General features: G+C 39.0%; 2 protein-coding genes across 7 annotated transcripts in view; one reads left to right on the forward strand and one right to left on the reverse strand.

Annotated features, from left to right (window-relative positions):
- Positions 1-14119, forward strand: part of ndrg4 (NDRG family member 4) — a 47612-nt gene extending 33493 nt beyond the window's left edge. For 5 of the 6 annotated variants that reach the window (XM_017305229.1, XM_008411759.2, XM_008411761.2 and 2 more), the window contains 14 exons: positions 1665-1770; positions 5616-5736; positions 6282-6344; positions 6734-6794; positions 7220-7306; positions 7411-7467; positions 7608-7711; positions 7819-7875; positions 8158-8209; positions 10127-10174; positions 10439-10474; positions 10588-10639; positions 10781-10819; positions 12454-14119. In XM_017305229.1, the coding sequence (XP_017160718.1) occupies positions 1665-1770; positions 5616-5736; positions 6282-6344; positions 6734-6794; positions 7220-7306; positions 7411-7467; positions 7608-7711; positions 7819-7875; positions 8158-8209; positions 10127-10174; positions 10439-10474; positions 10588-10639; positions 10781-10819; positions 12454-12608 (1038 nt within the window). In that variant the 3' untranslated portion in view covers positions 12609-14119. The remainder of the gene's footprint in view (positions 1-1664; positions 1771-5615; positions 5737-6281; positions 6345-6733; positions 6795-7219; positions 7307-7410; positions 7468-7607; positions 7712-7818; positions 7876-8157; positions 8210-10126; positions 10175-10438; positions 10475-10587; positions 10640-10780; positions 10820-12453) is intronic. The other variant, XM_008411760.2, reaches the window with a different exon arrangement.
- A 1208-nt stretch (positions 14120-15327) lies between these two features.
- LOC103466282 (olfactomedin-4-like) lies at positions 15328-20145 on the reverse strand. Its single transcript, XM_008411763.2, has 7 exons — positions 19712-20145; positions 19504-19626; positions 19198-19416; positions 18873-19029; positions 18443-18670; positions 18053-18221; positions 15328-17726 (listed from the first exon to the last, which is right to left on the reverse strand). The coding sequence occupies exons 1-7, from the start codon at positions 19763-19765 to the stop codon at positions 17285-17287; spliced, it is 1392 nt and encodes a 463-aa protein (XP_008409985.1). The 5' UTR covers positions 19766-20145; the 3' UTR covers positions 15328-17284.
- Between the last annotated feature and the right edge of the window lie 1188 nt (positions 20146-21333).

A 21333-nucleotide genomic window follows, 5' to 3' on the forward strand; every position in this document is an offset into this window, starting at 1 on the left:
AAAAAAAAAAAAAAAAACATGCAGGGATGAGGACGGTAATGATGTGATGTCAGAGCATATTTCAGGGTTTGTTTGCTCCAGAGAGGAGAGGCTGCAGCAGCATCATCAGAGGGGTTTCAGTGCAGCTTAAAGCATGAATCCAGTTACAGTGATTACTGCTCTGTGAGTGTGTATGTGTGAGTGTGGGTGTGTGTGTGTGGGTGTGTGTGTATGTGTGCAGTTACATTTGCTTCATACCTCCATTTTGCGTTTGCCTGGCTGTGACCAGCAGACAAAATGTGGGTCATAACATGAGATGTTTTGATTCACGGCTCAGCTGATGATGCGACTTCTGCCTCTTTCTGCAGCGCTCTGTTTTGGATTCACAGATCTCTATTTGAACATGGAGGCTATGACTCACGCTCTAAATTACTTTTCATGTCTAGCGACAGTATCTGCTTATGATTTGTCATTTGAGTGATGTAATATTTTTAACATAATGAAATACTTGCAAGGAGTCAATGATGAAAAATGCTTATTTTTTCTTCCWTTTGTTAAATATATCCAAACTACGAGAAAGCATTACATTACAACGCATGATTTCATTAGATAAATRTTGAATAAAGATAATCTTTTAAATCTTTTTTTTTTWATATCTTTTAAAAAGATATTTTTATCTTTTTATCCTAAATGTATGAATCTGCATSAGATKTATTTCTTTTGTGGCCCATTTTGGATCAGAAAGTCCCAGATTTATTTTTCACAGCTAAAATTGACAGTATGTAAACGACTTTTTCCATCCATTCTGCCATAAAGTCAATCGTTTATATCACCGCAGCTGAATTCACAATGAGCGTATATGTGAAAGCTTTGCTATTATTTCTATTCTGGTTAACTCCAGTCCGTTTGTCCCTTTATTTGTCCATTTTTGTTGAGTGTTGCCAAATCGTCCATTTAGCATACATCCACTGGAAATAGTACATATCAGTTCAGATCAGTTTATTTATTCTCTTATTTTTCCAGAATAAAAAGGCTCAGATTTGACAAACGTCTTAATTGCGTATTATTTTCTAAAACCGTTGTATCATGTCTCATTTCTACTTATTTAGGTTTTTATCCCAGTTTTGGCCAATTAATCGTTATAACAGATTCTGATCGAACCATAGCAACGCCAAGTGACTTGCCGTTACTATGCTAAGTAACTAGTCGTTGGTAGATATTATTTATCAGAGTAATATAAAAACATTGACTTTACCCAGAATAGATTATTGGAAATCACTTTCAGCCACTGGTTGTCAAGGTGAGTCCAAAGCCTTCATGGGTATTAAATCATGCACGGTCTGTATGAAATGTCCAGAAAACCATTTTGTTTTTGATTAGAAAAAAATCAGATATGGTGGTTAAAGGGGTGTAACTTCCAGTCCATCAAAAATAAAACAGAAATTTTTTTAACGCTTTTGATGATGTCTTTTAAATTATGTTTCATCATATTTGTGTTTATCTTTCAATCCTTTTTTTTTTCTTAATTATTTGGAACACTTTTGATCYAATAATAAACAGTTTAGTGGGTTTTTAGTAGCGCAGAAGTGAAGCTTAGTGAAGGTCAGGTTTATGTAGCCTAGTCCAGATGGATTCATGTGTTTGTTGAGCCACCGGGTGAGTTCGTGTCTCTGCATGTGTCACAGGAACATGATGTGGAGACCCCTTACGGGATGCTGCATGTGGTGATCCGAGGCGCTCCCAAGGGGAACAAGCCTGCGATCCTCACCTACCATGATGTGGGATTGAACCGTGAGTATTCAAAAGAAAAAACAGTGTTACCAGAGGTTGATGTTTCTGCAGCTCTCAGAGGCGATAATTGGCGCTCTTTGTGTCATGTTTCAATTAGACATCCCGACTTTTCTGTCTAATATGCAACACGCCATAAGGCTAAAGTCACATCTACGAAAATAAAGGAAGACATTTTTAAATTAGTGCAAGAAACAAAAACTATTTATATACAAATCGGAATTTCATCTTTGAGGAAGACGAAACGAGAAGGAACTTTAAAGCAAGAAAAAAGGAACTGACCGCAATGAGTGAGATTTTTGTATGGTGACTATTGTGTGCAAATTCATTACGGTTATGTTATATACCAACCACAAAAAAACACAAGCCCAGCATTCAGACTGTTGTCAGAATACTTTTGCCACTACAGAAGATGGCGTAAACTCATTTAGTCAGCTTCAAAGTATCTTTTCCAAAGCTTCTAATGAAGTATAAAAGCTTGAGGCTGTAGTGAATGTTTACAGGAAGTTCAGTCGTTGTTCATACTGATGATTTTGTTCAAAAGCCAATAAAAAAACTGGACTTTTTACCAGTTTAACCAGTTTAAAATCCTGATGTAAACATGTCRGGTAGAAAACCAACATAATGAACTCAGTATTTTCAATATTTTTGGAATAGTTTTTATTACTGATTCTCATTCAATGARGCCAAACTCAAAATACTGATGRCGACAATATTGTTTGTTTAACTTTTYCACGTTTTCCTTGCATCTGAAGATGACAAGATTCAAGACTAGTTGTGTCTAAAACATATAATTAAAATGTGCAAATGTGCAACCAGGTAGATTCATGACAAAAGCACACTTTTTTTATATTAATACAAAAAATAGATGCCTTGAATAAAGAGAAGACCATAAACAATGCTCTGTTTGAGATTAATAAGGATTAATAAGGACACAAAAATACGCATGTAAAATACATTTCAGACAAGTACTTAGGTTTCAATTAGTTTTAAACATCATCAGTTCTGCCTTCTTTTAAAATGAAATATAATCATTAAAGGCAGTAWAAAGTTTAATTTGTTATTCTACTTATTTCAAGCCAGTGTAATGGAGAKGGCTTAGAATAAGTAGCTAATTGTTTAACCTCTAAAAAACTTTAAAATTCAACTTTAACCCAGTTAAGACAGCCTGGTTTAACTTATGCAGCTTAAAATGGCTTTGGAACGGCAGATAATCAGGATAATCACACGGATGTAAGTCTGAAAAATGGACAAAGTCAATTATGCAAATGAAGACAAACCTAGTTATTAAGTTCATCTAATAAAAGAAATGTTCATTTATCCTGAATGAGGACAAAAGTACAATTTCAAAAAGCTAAAGCGGGTATTATGACTTGCTCGCTGCACAACGATTGCCTCAATCTCTGTGTTGATCTGTCACCACATTTATGTCAAAGTTGAAGGTCACTGAACGAACGCCTTACATGCCAGAATGCAACACTACCTGAGTGGTATTTCATTAAATCAGACCCTAGAGAAAYGATACGGAGACAGAMACTGCCTCAGWGGGGCGGTTATGTAAAAATGCAAAGGCGAAAATAGTAAAGAGGTGATGAAAGAGGCATGGATGAAATGTAGGTCAGAAAAACATCCCTATCCTGCAGAGAGAAGTGGGTGGGGCCAACCAGCAGCAATGCGGCGCTGCCACGATGAGTGAAGGTGGGATAAGGATGGTGGTGGGGGGGCTGGGTGCACCATCCAGTGCTGACATGAATGCAGATATCAGCTTGTTTTTGTTATCTGACMTGCTGCTTTGTCGCCTGGTTCTGCCTAAATTCAGAAGTTAAGGGGGGAAAAAAATCTAATTATCAACCCTATAAACTAAAAATTAAGAACTTGTATTAATGTGTTTTCCTGCAGCAGAGACACATGACTCTTAGTATCTGCAGCTTGTCATTTAACCAAAGGACAAAGGAAAATACACAAAATGCAGAGAAACAYGGCTGAAATCGGGTGGAAATTCAGTCTTCCGTCAAAATCAGGCTTAATAAGCAGATGGCGGGGAATCTACCAGAGGCCTGATGAGGACCACCGAAGAGGGGAGAACATGAWAAAAGGATCGTGTGTGCCTATATGTGTGTACGGGATGCGGGGGGGMTCAATGGAAAATGAAATGAAGAGATAGGGATTAGAAGTGAACATGCAGAGGGTCAGTTTAAGAAAAGAGGCCATGCAGCAGGAATTGTTGCAGATGATGGAGCTAAAGTATTAAATCTGACTGCAGGGAAAGCGCAGGATGAAGACAGGAGGAGAATACRAGCTTTTGCATGGGGTGAGGTAAAGAAAGTCCAAAAAGAGAAAGTAGGTCATGGAGTCGGTGGGAGTGCAGACACAGTGCGTGCGTCGACGATTCAGCGTGTTGCTGATGGGGAAGTTCTCACCTCAGTGATGCTCACTTAATGTAATGACCACATTCTCATAAGCCGCTGCTGTTGCATCTACCTCTTTTCCTGCCTTCCCCTACTTTTCTCTTCTAACCCAGTTGTCATGTTAATTGGTWCGTTTAATTAAAGCCGCTCTGTCAGAGCCCTGAGGAGGAAACATTGTTGCTGTGTKGTTTCACCGACTYGGACACACATGGGCTGAAAGTAGGACGACCGCAGAACCGGTGGGAGGAGGGCAGAGGAAGCGCTGACACYMTAGATTAAGCTATTCCAGAGTTTAATGTTCCGAGTTTTTTCCACCGCGCTTCAGGAAATAGGGCTCTAAGTTTCAAACTAATCCTTTGTGAGTCACTGCCACAACAAGCTGGATTCTCTGGATATCAGAAACTAAAAATATTTTTAAATTTTAAGATAGATGCAGCATGGCAGACGCCAAAATTAGTGTCAACAACCAGGAAACACTAAGTAAGGCAGTCGGATATTTTGGAAAGTCAAAAAGTTCTTGCAAATATCTTTTTTTRTTGTTGTTGGGTTTTTTTGTTTGTTTTAATATACCACAGATGAAAACAAGAATCACTTYTGGCAGCTTTTTTTGTTTTACATATTTGGAAAAAAAAAAAACAACAGGTTTTATCAATATTAGACATTGTTTTGAGACTGGAATGAGAAAAACGTGACAGTCAGTATTTAGTTTGCACTAAATGCGCTAATCCTTAGTTTGGGCTTGAAATATTTTCTAAACACAAGTTATTTAATTATATGACCAGGTTCCATTTAGTTTTGGCTCAGGCTAACCATAACTGCATTTTTATTGCTTTCACAGATTGTATTTGAAAGTTATTCAGTCAAGAGGCTATTATGCAAAATAAAAACCAAYCTCACAAATATTGAGTTAAAGCTGAATATTTCRACACATYTCAATCCCCCCCAAAATCGCTCAATTAGGGAAAATATGACAAATTAAAGTTTAGCTTTAGTTAGCTATGACTACATTGTCATCAGGTGTAACATTAAAATGTGTTTGAATRTTGTGAATTTATGCAATTAAAACAATGATTTTACTATTAATGTATATTTCAATTAAATATTTCAGTCACACTAAAATATAGAGAATTATTAGAGAAATTTGAAAGCATTATAGTTAACTTTAACTAGTTAAAGTTACCATTACAGCTCATCATAGAGAAAGTTGATCCTTAAAATTGCAAGATATGTTTTGAAATTAAAGAAAAGGTTTAATTTTTTTTATTTTAGACTTTGTACTTCTTATAAACCTAAATAACAATTTTAGAACTGTTAATAATTAGCCACGTTAGCAATAGTCAGGGCTAGCCATAGTGTGATGCATWTTCAAAAAGATTACGTTTCTCTGCTCCTGTCTCTCCATCATTGTGCTTTTTTCCTCCTCCCTTTTTCCTCCTCCAGACAAAATGTGCTTCAATCCCTTCTTCAATAACGAGGACATGCAGGAGATCACCAAGCACTTTGTGATTTGTCATGTCGACGCCCCAGGACAACACGTCGGAGCTACGCAGTTCCCACAAGGGTGTGAAGCATTTCATTTTTTAAAAAGACAAATGTCATTGTTGAACGGAGAACATGTTCATCATTGAATTATCAAGTGCTTATGCCTGTAATTAAGCTGAGCATGATTACGTTTCCAAAGACACCAATTCTTTATTGTTTTTAATATAATTTTTACTAAATTATAATTTTAAGCATATTTCTTTTTTTGCTTTTTTTTTTTTTACATTACTTTATTGGTGCAACTAATACTGGAATAAGGATTTATATATAGTCAAGAAAAGGGTAAAGATTACAGAGTCYTACATTTTAATACCAGCAAATACAAAACATGTAACATTGTTAAGTAAATAGCTACAGACAATATAAACACTATGTAATTAGAGAACCGATGTGGACAAAACTGCAAAAACTCTTTGATAAGTCTCACAAAAAGTGTAAAGCCATTGATAAATTATGGATTTAAAAGGTTTGATTATCTGTTGAAGGACATAATTCATCTATTATCCAAACGATTTTGGATAATAGATKAATTAAAAAGACAAACTGTGTCATTTTCCTCCACAGGTACCAGTATCCCACCATGGACCAGCTGGCTGGGATGCTGCCCACTGTTGTTCAGCATTTTGGGTTGGTGTCATTTGCATTAAAACTGAATTGCTTGTACATTTGCAATTTATATCAGTTTAATTAACAATTAACAATTTATACCAAACATTATTGGAAAAAGCTGCAAATGATTGTGAGAAAAACCAGTTGGAGCGTTATGCTTCATTTTACAACATGTATAAAGTATTAAACAAATGTAGCCATAAAGTAATGATTACATTTCTCCAATAAGGTTTTGTTTTTAAATTTGATTCAGAYGAGATTTATATTTGCCTCTAACAATTATTCTGGCTAGATTACTTGTAATTTTGTGCTGAAATTATTATTATTATTATTATTATTATTATTATTATTATTATTATTATTATTATTATTATTATTATTATTATTATTATTATTATTATTATCAGATTCAAGAGCATCGTTGGGATTGGAGTCGGCGCTGGAGCTTATATTCTGGCCAAATTTGCTGTGAGTTAAACTGCACCTCTTTGTRAATTATCAACTTCTTTATCAATCTTTAAGTGTGTAGCATTTTCCACTGCATTAGCTTCCAGTTAATGTTTAATAATGTTTCAACTTTAGGCACATTTCAACCATTTGCTGCATGTAAAAATTGACCCAAAAATGTTCCTATTTGGTTGACTTGACCTAAGTTTTTATAGCTACAACAACCACTGCAGTTATTTTGGAACCATTTATCAAAATAAATGGAAAATGGCAAACAGTACATCACTGTGGTATGAATTCACCAATTTTCCTGAAAAATACCATAATTAAAACAACATGGACTGTTATTTCACATTTGTACCTAAAATGATGTAAATGTAAGGAGCTGCACTAGTTAATAAGTGGCTTTCTTTCCATTAAAGTAGTTGTTGTGCTTCTTTGCTCAGCTGTTGTTCCCTGACATGGTGGAGGGTTTGGTTCTGCTCAACATCGACCCGAACGGCAAAGGATGGATTGACTGGGCTGCCTCCAAGGTGCCTCTTTCTGATCATACTTCTAATTCAGGTTTTTATAAAACCAGGTGGGGGTTTTGTGTTAAGCAGCTGTCAGTAAACGTGTGTCGTTGTTGCATCTTTAGCTGTCGGGTCTGACCAGCACCATCCCAGACACTGTGCTGCCACATCTTTTCAGCCAGGTAAGATCAGACTTTTTTTTTTTTTCTATTTCTCTCTTCTTCTTTTTTTTAGAATCAGAAACATAATAATCAGGTAACAAAAACAAACAGAATACAGTAAGTAAATCGTTTGGATCCATTCGTGCTTTGTGTGTGCGCAGGACGAAATGGTGAACAGCACAGAACTGGTTCAGAGTTACCGACAACAGATAACCGACTCCATCAACCACCAAAACCTCCAGCTTTTCTGGAACATGTACAACAGGTGAACGAGCAAACCAGAAACCTTGTTCCAGTCTGAAAGGCAAAATCTTTTGCGTGACAGAGAGGCTCAAACTCGCACGGTTTTCCTCTTCTGTTTGTTTGCTTCAGTCGGAGGGACCTGGAGATGAACCGTGGTGGGACAACGATTAATGCCAAGACCTTGAAGTGAGTTTTTTAGGAACTTATTTTTACTGTACACCTTCATGCATGCTTTATGATTTTGACCATGCCTGACTACAAAGTACCTCTGTTGGTTTTACATGGTAAAAATTCATAGTTATAGTTGTTTTGAATTGATTCATAGTGATTATAACATCACTTYCAATATAGAAAAAGAGGAGTTTTGTTTCTTTGTTCAAAAACGTTGCAAAGTCTTTGAGAGTAAAGTGTTCAGTAAAACCAAGAGAATTTGAAAGACCATCCTAAATGGTTAYGGGTTTTCTGCAGGTGCCCAGTGATGCTGGTTGTGGGAGACAACGCTCCTGCTGAAGAGGGAGTGGTGAGTCCGACATCATAATCCATGTTTAGGTAGAACAACACAGCCAGCTAATAGTAACACGATGAGACGTTATACAATCTGGGACAAAAGAAAATGTGACTAGACAAGAATTTACTCAAATATTTGACAAAAATGAAAATCTATTCTTTTCAAACAAACTGTTTTCTGAACAATTTCATCCGTGAAGGTTTGACTTGTCCATATGTTGTGCAATAAGAAAGCTTTCATAAAAAGATTCAGCACTAAACTGTGTTCAGTGTAGCACTTTAGACTAAATTAGAAAGTAAGTTAGCCTAATTTAGTATTTGAACTGAAGGCAATAAAATGCAAATCAAAAAACTGTGAAACAGCCCTTTAGTTCAGCACTGACAAGATGTCAGCTAAACTGCTGTTGGTGACAATTTAGTCGGTTTTTCTGAATAGTTACCCAAAAGTTTGCAAATGTTATAACACATATCATCAGATATCAAAAACCTGTATTGTACTCCATATTTCATTTTCTTCTTTATAAAAATRAAATAAATAAAAAGAAGAAGATTTGCATAAAGTATCCAGTTGAATGAATCTCCTCAGACATGGTCAAAATGACCCCACAGAATCCCTCTGAGGGCCGAGAACGGCCCACAGGCCACACTTTGGACACCCCCGAACTAGACGTTTCAAAAGTCTAATACAGGAGATCAGTGTTTTGTAAAAATTCAGTTCTTCTGTCAGCAGCCTTCCTTATTTAGCAGAGCCTGTCAAYGTGAGTCAGAGTAAATAAGCAATAATCTAACTCGAGCTCCAGGCAGCAGACCTGCCTGCCCTCCCTGCTCCGTCCTGCTCCGTTCAGTGTTTTGTTCTCCGTTCAGTGTTTTGTTCTTGGCTCGTTAATTCAGTCAGCTGCTGTTTGTTCTCATTCAGGTAAACAGAAACAGGTCAGCCAGCAGAAACCCGGTCCTCTTACTCCACAACCCCGCTGCCCCTGCAGGAATGCTGTCCATCTGTGTGTCTTTATGAGGATGATGCATGCCTGCGATACTATAGGTGTGCAGATATGCGTGTGTGCGTGCATGTGCGTGTGTGTGTGTGTGTGTGTGTGTATTCTCAAAGGGACAGATGGCCTGGCTGTGTCTCTGGGGTTCCCTTGTTTGAAGTGGCCCAGATATGCATGCCCTTCTGCACCAGTTAATCTGCAGCRTGCCCAGATTCTCCTCTCTCCGACGGAGATGCAGCAGGGAGGGATGTTGTTATGAAACATCCCACAGAAAGGAAAGTAGAACGGAGATGAAGATGCGGAGTGTGAGGAGGAGGAGGGATGTAAACAGAAGTTGGCTCTAACAGACGCAGGTCGAGTTTAATATTCAACGTTTTCTCGTTGACGAGGCAGGAGCTGCTGAAGTGGTCTACTTACATTGAGATATGAATGAATAAGTTTTCTATGCTTGACATTTTCACCCGTTTTCTATTCCTGTCCTGTGGCCTGACCTGCATTTTTATCAATTAGCATCCGCGGTTGAATGCAGCAGAGTGAAAAGAGCTGCCATGTGCGTGATGTTCACTTTGTGCGTTTGTGTCTGGGCGGCGTWGCATTATGTGAATTAGTGCACATCTGTCTAGTTTATGTGTGTGAACAGTTCAGCCGAGCCTCCGCCAGCCAGACTGAGTCATCTCTGCAGCAGCGCGCTGCACCRTCTGGGTTACAGACACGCAGTCCACTGGAACATGTGTTGCTAATTCTGAGCAAGGTTTATGGATTTTAGAGTTGTACKTAATGAAAATGAAAAATAAAATGCAAGAAAAATAAAACCCAGTCGATCTCTCTGAATATTTTTAAAAAATATCTCCTCTACTGGAGCTTCTATAAAAATGCTAACACTAAGTAAAACTGATGTATGACCAAACAATGCAATGTTTTATCTAATTTTGTCTTCCAAGGTTGAGTGCAACTCCAAGCTGGATCCAACCAACACCACCTTCCTRAAGGTAACTTTTCGTCTTTGTTGTACTTAATTTGGTTTTATTAACATAAAGGACAAAATCTTAAGGCAGAACGAAGCTTATCAACCGTTCGGCTTCAAGTCGAGCCAAATGAATGAAGTACTTTGTCATCTGCATAAAGGCACATTTTAACTGCAAAAAGAATAAAAAACAAGATGAGGTCTAAAATACTGCCTGTGCTAATCTGATGCAAACAACGTCTGAAATGTTTAAATCTTAGCGCTGATGTTTGATTTCTTCTTGTGGCAGATGGCTGACTCTGGTGGACTGCCACAGCTCACACAGGTAACATCACAAACACAAAACTTCCTGCCAAAAAAACAAACAAACATCCAGGCAAAGACTGACGGCAGCATTTACAGTGTGACTGAATTAAAATCCAATGAACTTTCTTCCAGCCGGGGAAGCTGACTGAAGCCTTCAAGTATTTCCTGCAGGGAATGGGCTACAGTGAGTATCCAGAACTTGTACTAAGATTAGCAAAAGCAACATGAAGAAATATTTATAGTGTACATATGAAGAAAATGTTTTGATGCAGAGGGAGATGAATTGTTAATCTTGCCCTCTGTCTTCCTTGCCCCGTTCTTTCAGTCGCTAATGTGAAGGATCGGAGGTTAAGTGGAGGGCCAGGTACTTCCTCCTTCCCATTCAGCTCTGACCTCTTACTTGCTGCCCTTTTCAATGGCATTTTCAAATTTATTTCCATTTTGTTTTTGGTTCATCTCTTGGGTTATGAATATTATAATATTTTTTGGGCTGTGATTATCTGTTTCACTTTTTTTATTACTTTCTTTTTTTAATCAGACCAAATTTTTCCTTCGGTGGAAAAATACACTGTCCTCACTCCCTGTTCCCCCATTTCCTACTCCATTGCATCCCCGATTATGCTCTTTGCATGGCGTTATGCTAGCTTTGAGCAAAAGCATTCAAATTAAAGTCACAACAAACAAATGAATGTCTTCAAATGAAAATTAAAGCATATGCAAAAATGGGTGCCACTGGGAGTCGAGACGTCCAAGTGGATATTTTTGCATATGTGCTGAAAACCAGATGTTTTCATACACTGTATGAAAAGATACGTAGCCTTCTTTTCAATAATTTCACAAGAAAATTGACTACAGTTTTCCCTCTCTCTGGAAAATAATACCAAGACGATGTCCTGTGTGTAAATGCCGGGAGAACGAGAGAGCATTCATGGAGATTTTATTTTACTTTCTTCAAATTCAGTAGTTTACATATCTTTCTCTAAAATGTGGCACAACTGCCTCCAAGCAACATGACTTTGGTCAAAACTTTTGGGTGTTCTTTCACAAGCTGCTTTTGAYCCTTTCCTCTTGAGGAAACAGGTGTAACTGAGTCAGCATTGTAGTCTGTCTTGCTTTYTTGCACCATTTCAGCTCAGCTGAAACTCGTTCTTTGGGAGATCAGGGCTTCGTAACGGCCTGATTACACACAGCATGGATTTTTAGCATTTGCAGGCGGCTGTGGTCCCTAATGCCGTCGACTACCGGGGCTTCTCGTTGTTTTCTGTGCACTATTTAAAAATAAATTGTGTTTAGTGTCCACACATGACTGGTGAAGACTTCAGATTTAACAAAGGCAATGCGTTGTACACTGCAGCTCGTTTTTTGCATGCCCGTTATTACTGTGTTTTGCATGTGGTGGAAACCAAAACAGTGGGACAATTTTTATTTACGTCTTTAGCAAGATTTGTCCAAATACTGGTTAAGATGYGTGGTGAAACACTTTGACTATWAACAAATCGTAAATTGACAAATCAATCAATCAGTTATCACTTTAGCATTACTGTCCTCACAGTAATGCTAAAGGTGACCTTTTCAGTACAGTAAAGGTCATCTGTACTGACCTTTTCGTACAGATGAAACAAATCATTTCAGAAAGTGACGTGGCCATGGGATTTACTTAATAAAATAGATGAACTGAATACATGTAGCTCCTCTGATTATTCCCAATGATGTTTGTGTATCGTAACCTGAGAATAATATGCATGGTGCCAACAATGTGTCTCTCTGTCGACACATTAGCAGCTTTTTTTTACCAGCCCAATTTTTTTTAATGGCTGCTTTACAAACCAGTCAGCTGAAAAAGAGGAATAATCTTCAGTTATTCGCATTAGCATGTCCTCCCTACATCTCCCTGACATTACTTCATTACGTTGTTTTTGTTTTTTGTTATTTTTTGCAGGGGGGGGAGCTCTTTCCAAAAAATCTAACTGCTTCTTCTTCTCCTCTTCCTCCTCTCAGTGCCCTCTGCCAGCATGACCCGCCTGGCCCGCTCCAGGACAGCCTCCCTGACCAGCGCCGGCTCCGTGGAGGGGTCCCGCTCCCGCGCCTGCACCAACTCCGACAGCGGCGAGGGTGTCGGCGCGGTCTCCCAGACCATGGAGGTGTCCTGCTGAGGAGCCACAGAGAAAAGGGAGGAAGAGGGGTAGTGGCGGGTGGAGAGGGGAGAAGAGGATCAAAAATAAGGCTTGATGATGAGTGTCAGCTGGTGGCTTTCTCTCTCTCACTGTCTTCATCTTTGTCTGCCATCTTCTTCCCCTTGTCACTGTAAAATACCATCTGTACTGCTTCTAACACATCCGGCAGACCTTTGACTATCCACCCCAAACCCTTTTTACCCCACACTTAAAGATTTATCTGCTGGTTTTGCTCTCGAAGTGTCATTCTTGTGTTTGCTAAGTGTTCCTCATTTAATTTGCCTGCACCCCTCTAATCTCCTTCCTCCCCCCCCGAGAAAAGACACGCACACACGCACCTACACAAACAAGTTGAAACAACTGGTTACCCACACACCRATATGTAATTTCAAAGCTCCTGTTTGTTTCGAAGGTAAAAAAAATAAATAAATGAGAAGGAAAGCAGAACTTTTTGGGGGTGCCACAAAGGTAAATAAATGAAAACAGATAAATGCATGTGGATTTTGGAAAGTAGTTCATGTTATTTGTGAGAAACTGGCAGTATCTCTCTCTGCAGCGTTTATGAGGAAGCTGATCTCCTGCCATAACAGGGCCAGTGAGAACAAAAAAAAAAAAGGTGCGTCCAGAGTCGGGCAGGTTTCATCACGTGGTCTTACCGTAGCATGATGTGTTAGACATGATGTGTTAGTTTATTTTAGAGCCTAGTTGGATCAGAGCGCACTGAAGCAAAGCTGCACTTGGTCTGAGTTCATTTTTAAGATACGACAATTGGATGTTGCCGTCTTCCCCAGCCTGGCGCTGTAGATTTACTTTTCCACTGAAAATAAGGTGGAGGCAACTTCTCCCACCTCAGAGCCTGGAAATTAAACTCCCATCAGTTTAAATAGATGCAGGGAGCTGAAGCGTTTGGAGTAAGGGTGATTTTTTTTTATGCAAGATGACAATCTGGAGCTGCGTGGTTTCAAATGAGGCATGCTGTTTCTGAAGGATGCGCATTTTTTAAGTTACAGGACAAGTAAAAAACATTATGATCATTTCTAGGATGGTGGCAGTTCTGTGTTGCATGTTTATCTCTGCACTATGGTGACGGTTGAAACTACATTTTCTTATATAACATTTTTATGCATGKAAAATGTTTTTACTGTTTAAGCTGTTTGTTTAGAGTTAAACTYGTCTGTAAAAGTTCATAGATTTTATTTTAGATTAGTGGTCATACTGACCCAAAACAGGATAATATGATGATGTTTCATAGTCTGTATTATTTGTTCATCCTAGGATGAAATACCTCAGATTTGAGAAAGTTTTGCTGTTTAAAATAATATTGTTAGTTCTTTAAAATGAGTAGAATATTTTTATATTCTCYATATGACTGTAGGAAATAGTTTTCAGATCTTTCAAACTACTTTTCTGTCTTTTTGAGAGGAAAGTTGCATCAGTCAGTCAACCAGAGATTAGATCTATCTTGGTAGACGATGATTTGTTAAAAAAAATATATATATATATTTCCGTTTGTTTTGATAAAAGCATCAAAACTGAAAAATTCACATCATTTTTGTTCTATAAATACATCAGCCAAAGCACATTGGCCTACTTTGACRCACTTTTTTTAATGTAACCAGTTTCATGAAAATCACAGAGACTAGGAGCAAGTGGTTTAATGCATAGATGTAGGRTAAGCTTTTTTGTTTGTTTGGTTGTTTGTTAGATTTAAAACTACTACCTCTATCAAAAAGCTGGACCACATTTCTTCTCTTTTGTGTTTTATAATTGTTAGAATGGAAGAAAATAAGCAAGAGCCTGCTTCTCTACTCTCTTAGTGAAATCAAATCTCCTTCTTTCTTGCATTTGTCAGGCCGGGCTGGTGAACATGACTGCTTTAGCTGAAACGTTCTGTATTAGTGGGATTTACTGAGTGCAGCTTTAAGGTGTGTGTAGGTCACTTCACGTTAAAGACAATCCACAACAAAATGATAGCTTAGAAATGTGAAACACATATTTGCATGTGAATGTAAATCTTAGGGCATTCCTGTGTGAGTAGTACGTGAAAATAGCAGCGTTTTTGTTAGGCTGATTAGATGGATGTTTAGAATCATAGATGCGACACCCATCGTGGMTCTGAGGCTCTTCTGCATCGACGYGGTCCTGGCAGTAGTCGGCTGTTTGCGGTCTCCRACGTGACAATCCCGCTCTGACCAGACGCCCAACCAGAACAGGTGTGGGGAGTCAAGGCACCCGAGAATTTCCCTTACAGCGCCCAGCCCTGTTGCATGGATATACCAAAGCTACACCCTCACACTTTCCACCTTTYGACACACAAACGCACATTTTTCGCCCATTTACTGAAAGGAGAGCTGTGTGGGCTGGGTTTTGTGATGAGACTGTGCCAAAGAAAAACACAAAATGTACACAAACTCATCGCTCCATGGTCAKTGAGTGATTTGATGTTTAGCCATAATCTCACTAGCTTAGCGCTTTTAGTCGTGCAACAAGAGTAGTTTGTGACTAAGGCACGTGCTGTCCTCTGTGAACTCTGGCCATCTTTACTGAGGCTAAACATGGTGCTCCCTGGGTTTTTATTTAGCTGCATTAACGTCCAGTATTCACGTACCCTCACTTCACTTGTGACTGATTTCTGTTTTTCTTTTTTAAATGAAACAAAGCATTTCYGTCCCCTTTAGGAAGGGGCGTTGATTCCAAATACTGAGGTGTGCGTTCCCTTGAGGCGGCCTGCCAGAGGCGGGGCTTTTTTGGCGCCATTTGGGCTCCAAGCTCGGAATGTAGGGCAACCCCCAGCCATCTTAAAAATAAAAAAATATCCCCCTTCCCTAAAAAAAAAAATCACAAGGTGCCCCGGCTCTCACAGGCAAGCCCAGCCGCACCCTAAAGGGCTATCAGCTGAAGTCACTTTTCAAGAGTGTTGTAGTAACTGTTCTGGAGCACCAGGGGGCGATAGGGAGCGTGCAGAGAGTGGTGGCTAAAGCAGAACGGAGAGAGATGCTGCCCTGGAAAATGTTAAAGTTGAATGAATGTTAAAGGAAAAGAATGTGAATCTGTTGACGCATGAGAGATTAWCTGTTGTCGATATATTAAAAAAAATGTTACATAAGCTGAAAGCGGATTACGAGATCTGATCAAAACACCCTGCCAGTGAATTTTTCAAACAGTCGAGACTGSATGTAGCGGAGTTCGTGTTCGGTCATCTTTCAATGTTTCTTCTCTTTACTAAAAGCTATTTTCTGCCTTCTTACACTCTGGTTTCCTCCCACACAACTTCGACCCACACTGCCTGGGGGGCTCCTGAATGTATCTTGTCCCTTTTTTGAAGTGCTGTACGGTATTGTCATCCTACACCTCGATCTCACCACAGTTTGCACTTCTTCTCTGTGCCCCCACATTTCTTAACATTTAACCCTGAACATGGAAACAGCAGATCCTTCCTTCGCCTTCTTCTTTAAACAGAAAAGTCCACGGCTCCCTGTCAGCTACTCACTGGATCGGTTTGTTTAGACCTCCTCGCTCGTGTAGATACTTTTTATTTCTAGAGCAAATTACCATCACCAAACACTAACACTACTGTAACGTGAGAAAACACATTTCTGTTTCTCTSCCCTGCATTTTTTTATAGTTAACTGTAGGGTGTAACCTCATCTTGGTATAATGATCTTGATAAACGTGTTACTACTACTCTTATGCTTCTACTTACTGCCATTATTATTGATTTGTATGAAGCAATAAGGTCTTTTTTTTCTTGTTTGTTTCATATTGTGGGAGTCTTCCCTGTTAGCTTGTTTCTATTCACAACAGTAGAAAGACTCTTACCTGCTTCGTTGTCATTCAGATGTGTAATGTAAAATTTAAATATAATATATACTATATAAATACAAACTTAGCTGTCTCTGTCCATGTACTGGTCAAGTAACAAGAAATAAAGACTACGTGTCAGAATTTCAGAAGTTGTCCGTCACATTTTTTTTTCTTCATTTGTTTTTAGATAAAGCTTGAAAAAAACTGCAACTACCAGCAGCTGTGAAGCTCACTCACACCCAACAGCGCCACCTAGGAAACGTCTAACCCAGATCCATTTACAGTATTGATCCTTTATGCATCTTCTGAGGATTCTACCAAATATTTTATTAGATTTCATTGGGATTTTATGTGATAGATCAGGACAAAGTTGGGCAAAACTCAAGATTAAAGAAGATGGAAGATGGTTTTCAAAAACATAAAAATGYAAAAAGTTGCTGTAGATTTTTATGCAGACCCTTTCAACCTGATATGTCTWTTTTTTTTAGTAGGATTTCAGCAGTGAACMTTATTTGGACACTTTGTCAACCTGCATCAATTGACTACACAAATCATCACGAGGACAGGAAACGGTCCTGGCATCCCAGGTCTAGCTACAAGTCTAATGATATAAAGTGTGATAACTTTGACTAAATGTCATTTACCCTCTCGGATAATTGATGGCTGAGATTACAGGCTATGACAAGAAACRTTCTGTTTTCATTTCAAATAAATCAGATATTAAGGTGATAACATTAGTTGATAAAACTGGAAAGCAGAAGGAAGGTCACTTATWAAAAGAAAACCTAAAGAAGATGAATTTTCAGAYTAGCGCAGTGCTTTCTGGCACTTATTCAGCATTACTGCTGCTTTTACCACATTTGAAACAAAACCTTGTAAGAGAGCATTTGGGCGTCACTGTACACATGCAACATCTGGTCTACTGGACTGTAGTTTAAGGACAGAATGTCAGAAGACACCTTATTTATGAAGATGCCAACTTTGAAACTCTCCTTCCCTGTYGTCGTGTCAAGAGAATAAAAGATCTCCTCTGTGTTTTTGCTGACAAAACGTGTTGCGTAGAGGACGCCACAGGCCATGAACGTGTTGGTCACGCTTCGCTTGTAGACTGAAGTCCGCCAGGTTCTGCTGAGCTTCGGCGGCTCACCCTCCTCCACCTTCGATAGAACCAGGTTCCCGTGGTCCTGGGTGGTGGTGTAGACCACCCAGACGCCCGACTCGTCCGTGGCCAGGTCSAGGTCCGTGAACGGRTAGCACTCTTCAAGGTGGCAGAAATTGCCCTTTGAGTTATACCTAGTAAACAAGTAGAGGTGATTGCAGAGCAGCGTTTTAGTTTTGGACAGTTTTTTTGTCCTTTACAATAAYGGAATACAAGTTGAAAACACTTATAAATCATGATGAAAAATATTTCAGAGTATGCCTGTTAAAAGGTCAGAGTTTGATCAAGTGCAGATGGACGCGCGATTTTTCTTCAATTTTTCTCTGTCAACATTGATATTGACAGATTTTCAYAGTCGCCATGAGTTTCATTAGAAGCTCCTAGCATTGTTCGCAAGCATGCTGTAATTTTCTGACTTTTATTCTTACATTCACAACTTCAATAAGAGTTAAGCACCGACCTGGTTCCTTTGGGTAAATCCAAGGTGGTCACACCTTTGGARGTGAGGTCGAATCGACAAACTGCGTCTTTGTTGTAGCAGTTGTAGTACAAGGCCCCTGCATACAGAACCACATTCGGCCCCTGGATGGTGTTGGTGGTCGGGTTAGACGGATGGATGTGAACATTTCCTGAGGACAAAGAAGACGTAAAGCACTCACTTTGAATTCACATCACAAAAGGCGATTTAAAAAATGACCTTCTATGTGACATTTTCTGTAATCGGTCAACCTACACATGAAATACTCAAGCAATCAGTTCTCTTCTGAAGATAATCAAAGACAAATTGATTTTTATTTTTTATTTTTAGAAACACAGATGCAATCAAGCCTGTGGAGGCTCAGGCTCTTACCTGGAACACTGATCCCGACAATGAGAGAGCTCAGGCTGGAGTAGAGACGGACGTAATGGGCATATATGTTGCTGGACGTCAACATCACCCTCCAATGCCAGCTYTCCTTCCCCGGCTCTGGTTTGGGATCCCGACCCCAGGCTCCGTACTTGTACGAACCGGGATACTCTCCAGCTGTGTGGACCCTTGGTCCGGTGATGTTGACGAGACGACCATGAGGACAGGCGCCTAGGAGAATGTGAAATCAAAACATCCAGGAAGATATCAAGCATATGTCGGGATAGTTGTATTTTCACAGTTTCAACAATTCTCAATTTTCCATCAGCAAGAAACTTCATTTAAATGACCTGTTTATGATCCAAACAACCATTTTCTGTGGTTCTGTTGAGCTTATGAGATGGGCTGTTGCATTCAGAGTTTTAGGACTTACCACCAATTGGCTGAGTGGGTTGGATGGTGGGGAAAACTCCATTGTTTCTGCACTGGTCCAGGTCTCTCTTCAGTCGCTGGTTGGCTTGTTGTCGTTTCACCACCTGCATGGTGTCAAATTTTTCCAGCTCCTCCATCTCTTCCTGTACATTCTCCAACTAAAAAAACAAAACAAAACAAAAAAACAATGAATGTTAATTATTCAKGATTTGGACTCGATTATGCTATGTTAATATATTTAAATCTGTCCAAATGTGGCGACACTGATGAGAGACGTGTCATTTAAAGACAAAKCACTAAAAGTACTGAATTTGTTATGAATTTACCTGCTGAGCYACATTTTCACTGAGGCGGTCGCTTTCTGCGGTGGTTCTGTTGAGCTTATCAATCATCTGCTGGATCTCCACGAGCTCGTTCTCGATGATGTGCAGACTCAGAACTCCAAACAGCTCTCCATCATCCTCCTTTTCCAGCATCGCCACGTCCTGCTCCAGCTGGGGCAGGCGCCGACTCAGGCCCAGCAGCAGGCTGTCCAAGGCGGCGCTCTGTCGGAGCAGTAAGTAATCAAGCAGTGCATGGATGTAGACACGCAGCAAGTTCAAGTCCATCTGAAAACGAGGAGCCTGGCCTACCTTCTGCGGAGTGACAATGTTTGTGCAGCCTAARGCGGCATCCTGTGCTGCTTTCAGCTTGTCGTAGGGAAATTGTTTCTCTGAACTTATCAGCTCACACAGACAGTCATCTGACGGCGCTTTCTGAAATAACGACCCATTACAAACAGAGAGACAGATGAGCTAATAATTGATACCTAGAAATAAATACCGTTAATAACCTGCTTACCTGCTGGGTGACAGCGAACAGGGCCCACAATGGAAGGACGACGAGCAGCTTCATGATGCATCAGAGAGCAAATCAAACTGTCTGTGAAAGCAGCCTCGCTGCAGCACCAGCTACTTTTTCATGAACACTCCCACATGTTCCTGCATGTGAGTCGGTGGATTTGCATGCTTTGCTGGGTTTCACTTCCTCTCTGCGGATGCGATTGCGGCAAAGTGGGATTTCTTTGTTTGACCTGTTGATGAAAYGCACAACAGAGATGGGTACAATATGCAAGGTCATTTGTTCTGGGTGGATGCATTTTACAAAAAGAAGAGTTGTTCTTTTTGCTGTTCAAGTTGTTCTGGTAATGCATTGCCTAATCAGTTAGTGTGGGAAAACTTTCATGCTTGGGAAAAACTTGTTGCTTGTTGCTCAAGAGCACATTTTCTAATGTGCACTTAGAAAATGCACAACGATGCAAAATTATCTGAAGTTACATTTTATTTTACTTTGCTTGAAATTAGAACATTTGTCTTCCTTTTTTCTAAAATGTATTATTATTTCTCTACTTTTTGTTTCCCCGTAGCACCTTTCAAGTTGGTACAATAAACAATAAAGTTGCTAATGGCCTTCAGTATGTTGACCAATATATAGAATGACTCATTGAACTGTTTTCAATAAATAAATATCATTAAAAATATGTCCACGCTACAACCAAACAGTCGTTATTACTTATTATTAGATGTATTATTTTTGTGTTTAACGCTGACACAAAGTACCTCATAAGTGGAAGATATTGCAAGGCATTTGTCGATGGATATTTAAAATTTTAGTTACTGATGTATCATTGCTGTGAACCAAAGAAAAATATATATTAATATCTATAAAACCTCAGGGATTTTGTTTTTAAATGGAAAAGAAATCATTAAGAATGATATTCTTGACATGTTCATTTACAGGGCAACTTTTCTTTTACAGGGCAACGTTTCAGCTGAAATGTTATAAAAAGTCAAACAATAAATTGTTATTGTTTGACTTTTTAGGGAAATTTAGGGAAATTTAGGGAAATGGAAATGGGAGAGTCCTTAGGTGACAATATTTGTTGTGAAACTCCATAGTTTTAGTTGTTTTGCAGTTTCATATGCATGTGAAATCTGTCAGGGTTTTGCAGAGTCATTTCCATTCAGGTTTTTCACATCACATCAATTTATGAAAGCTAAATGTCTCAAAGTGTAACTCCAGAATAAAATCAAAATGTGATGCAAAAAAATATTGGGTCTTAATGTGAAACAGCAGAAAAAAATCAAAATTTAAAAGCTCATCTGATTGAACATCATCTGCACCAAAACATGTTATTCATAAAAAATACATTTGTTGTTGGAGCCAGCTGTCCCTCATTGATGAAAGAAGTGATTATTTTGTATTTTTGTGAAGTAAAACTGTCACATGTATTAGYGTGATGGAAATAATACCTTTTGCATGAAAGAAACAGGAAATGAGTGACCCCTGAGTCAACCACAGCTGTTGTAAAACTAGCTACAATTTCGTTTTCTGGGGAACGTCTCATATCCCCAATGYCTCTTAAATTGAAATAAATAAAGCCATGGGTTTATRCAGTGCATTGTTTGGTGGCATACACAATT

The sequence above is a fragment of the Poecilia reticulata genome, linkage group LG6, assembly GCF_000633615.1.
Source record: "Poecilia reticulata strain Guanapo linkage group LG6, Guppy_female_1.0+MT, whole genome shotgun sequence".
Lineage (NCBI taxonomy): Eukaryota > Metazoa > Chordata > Actinopteri > Cyprinodontiformes > Poeciliidae > Poecilia > Poecilia reticulata.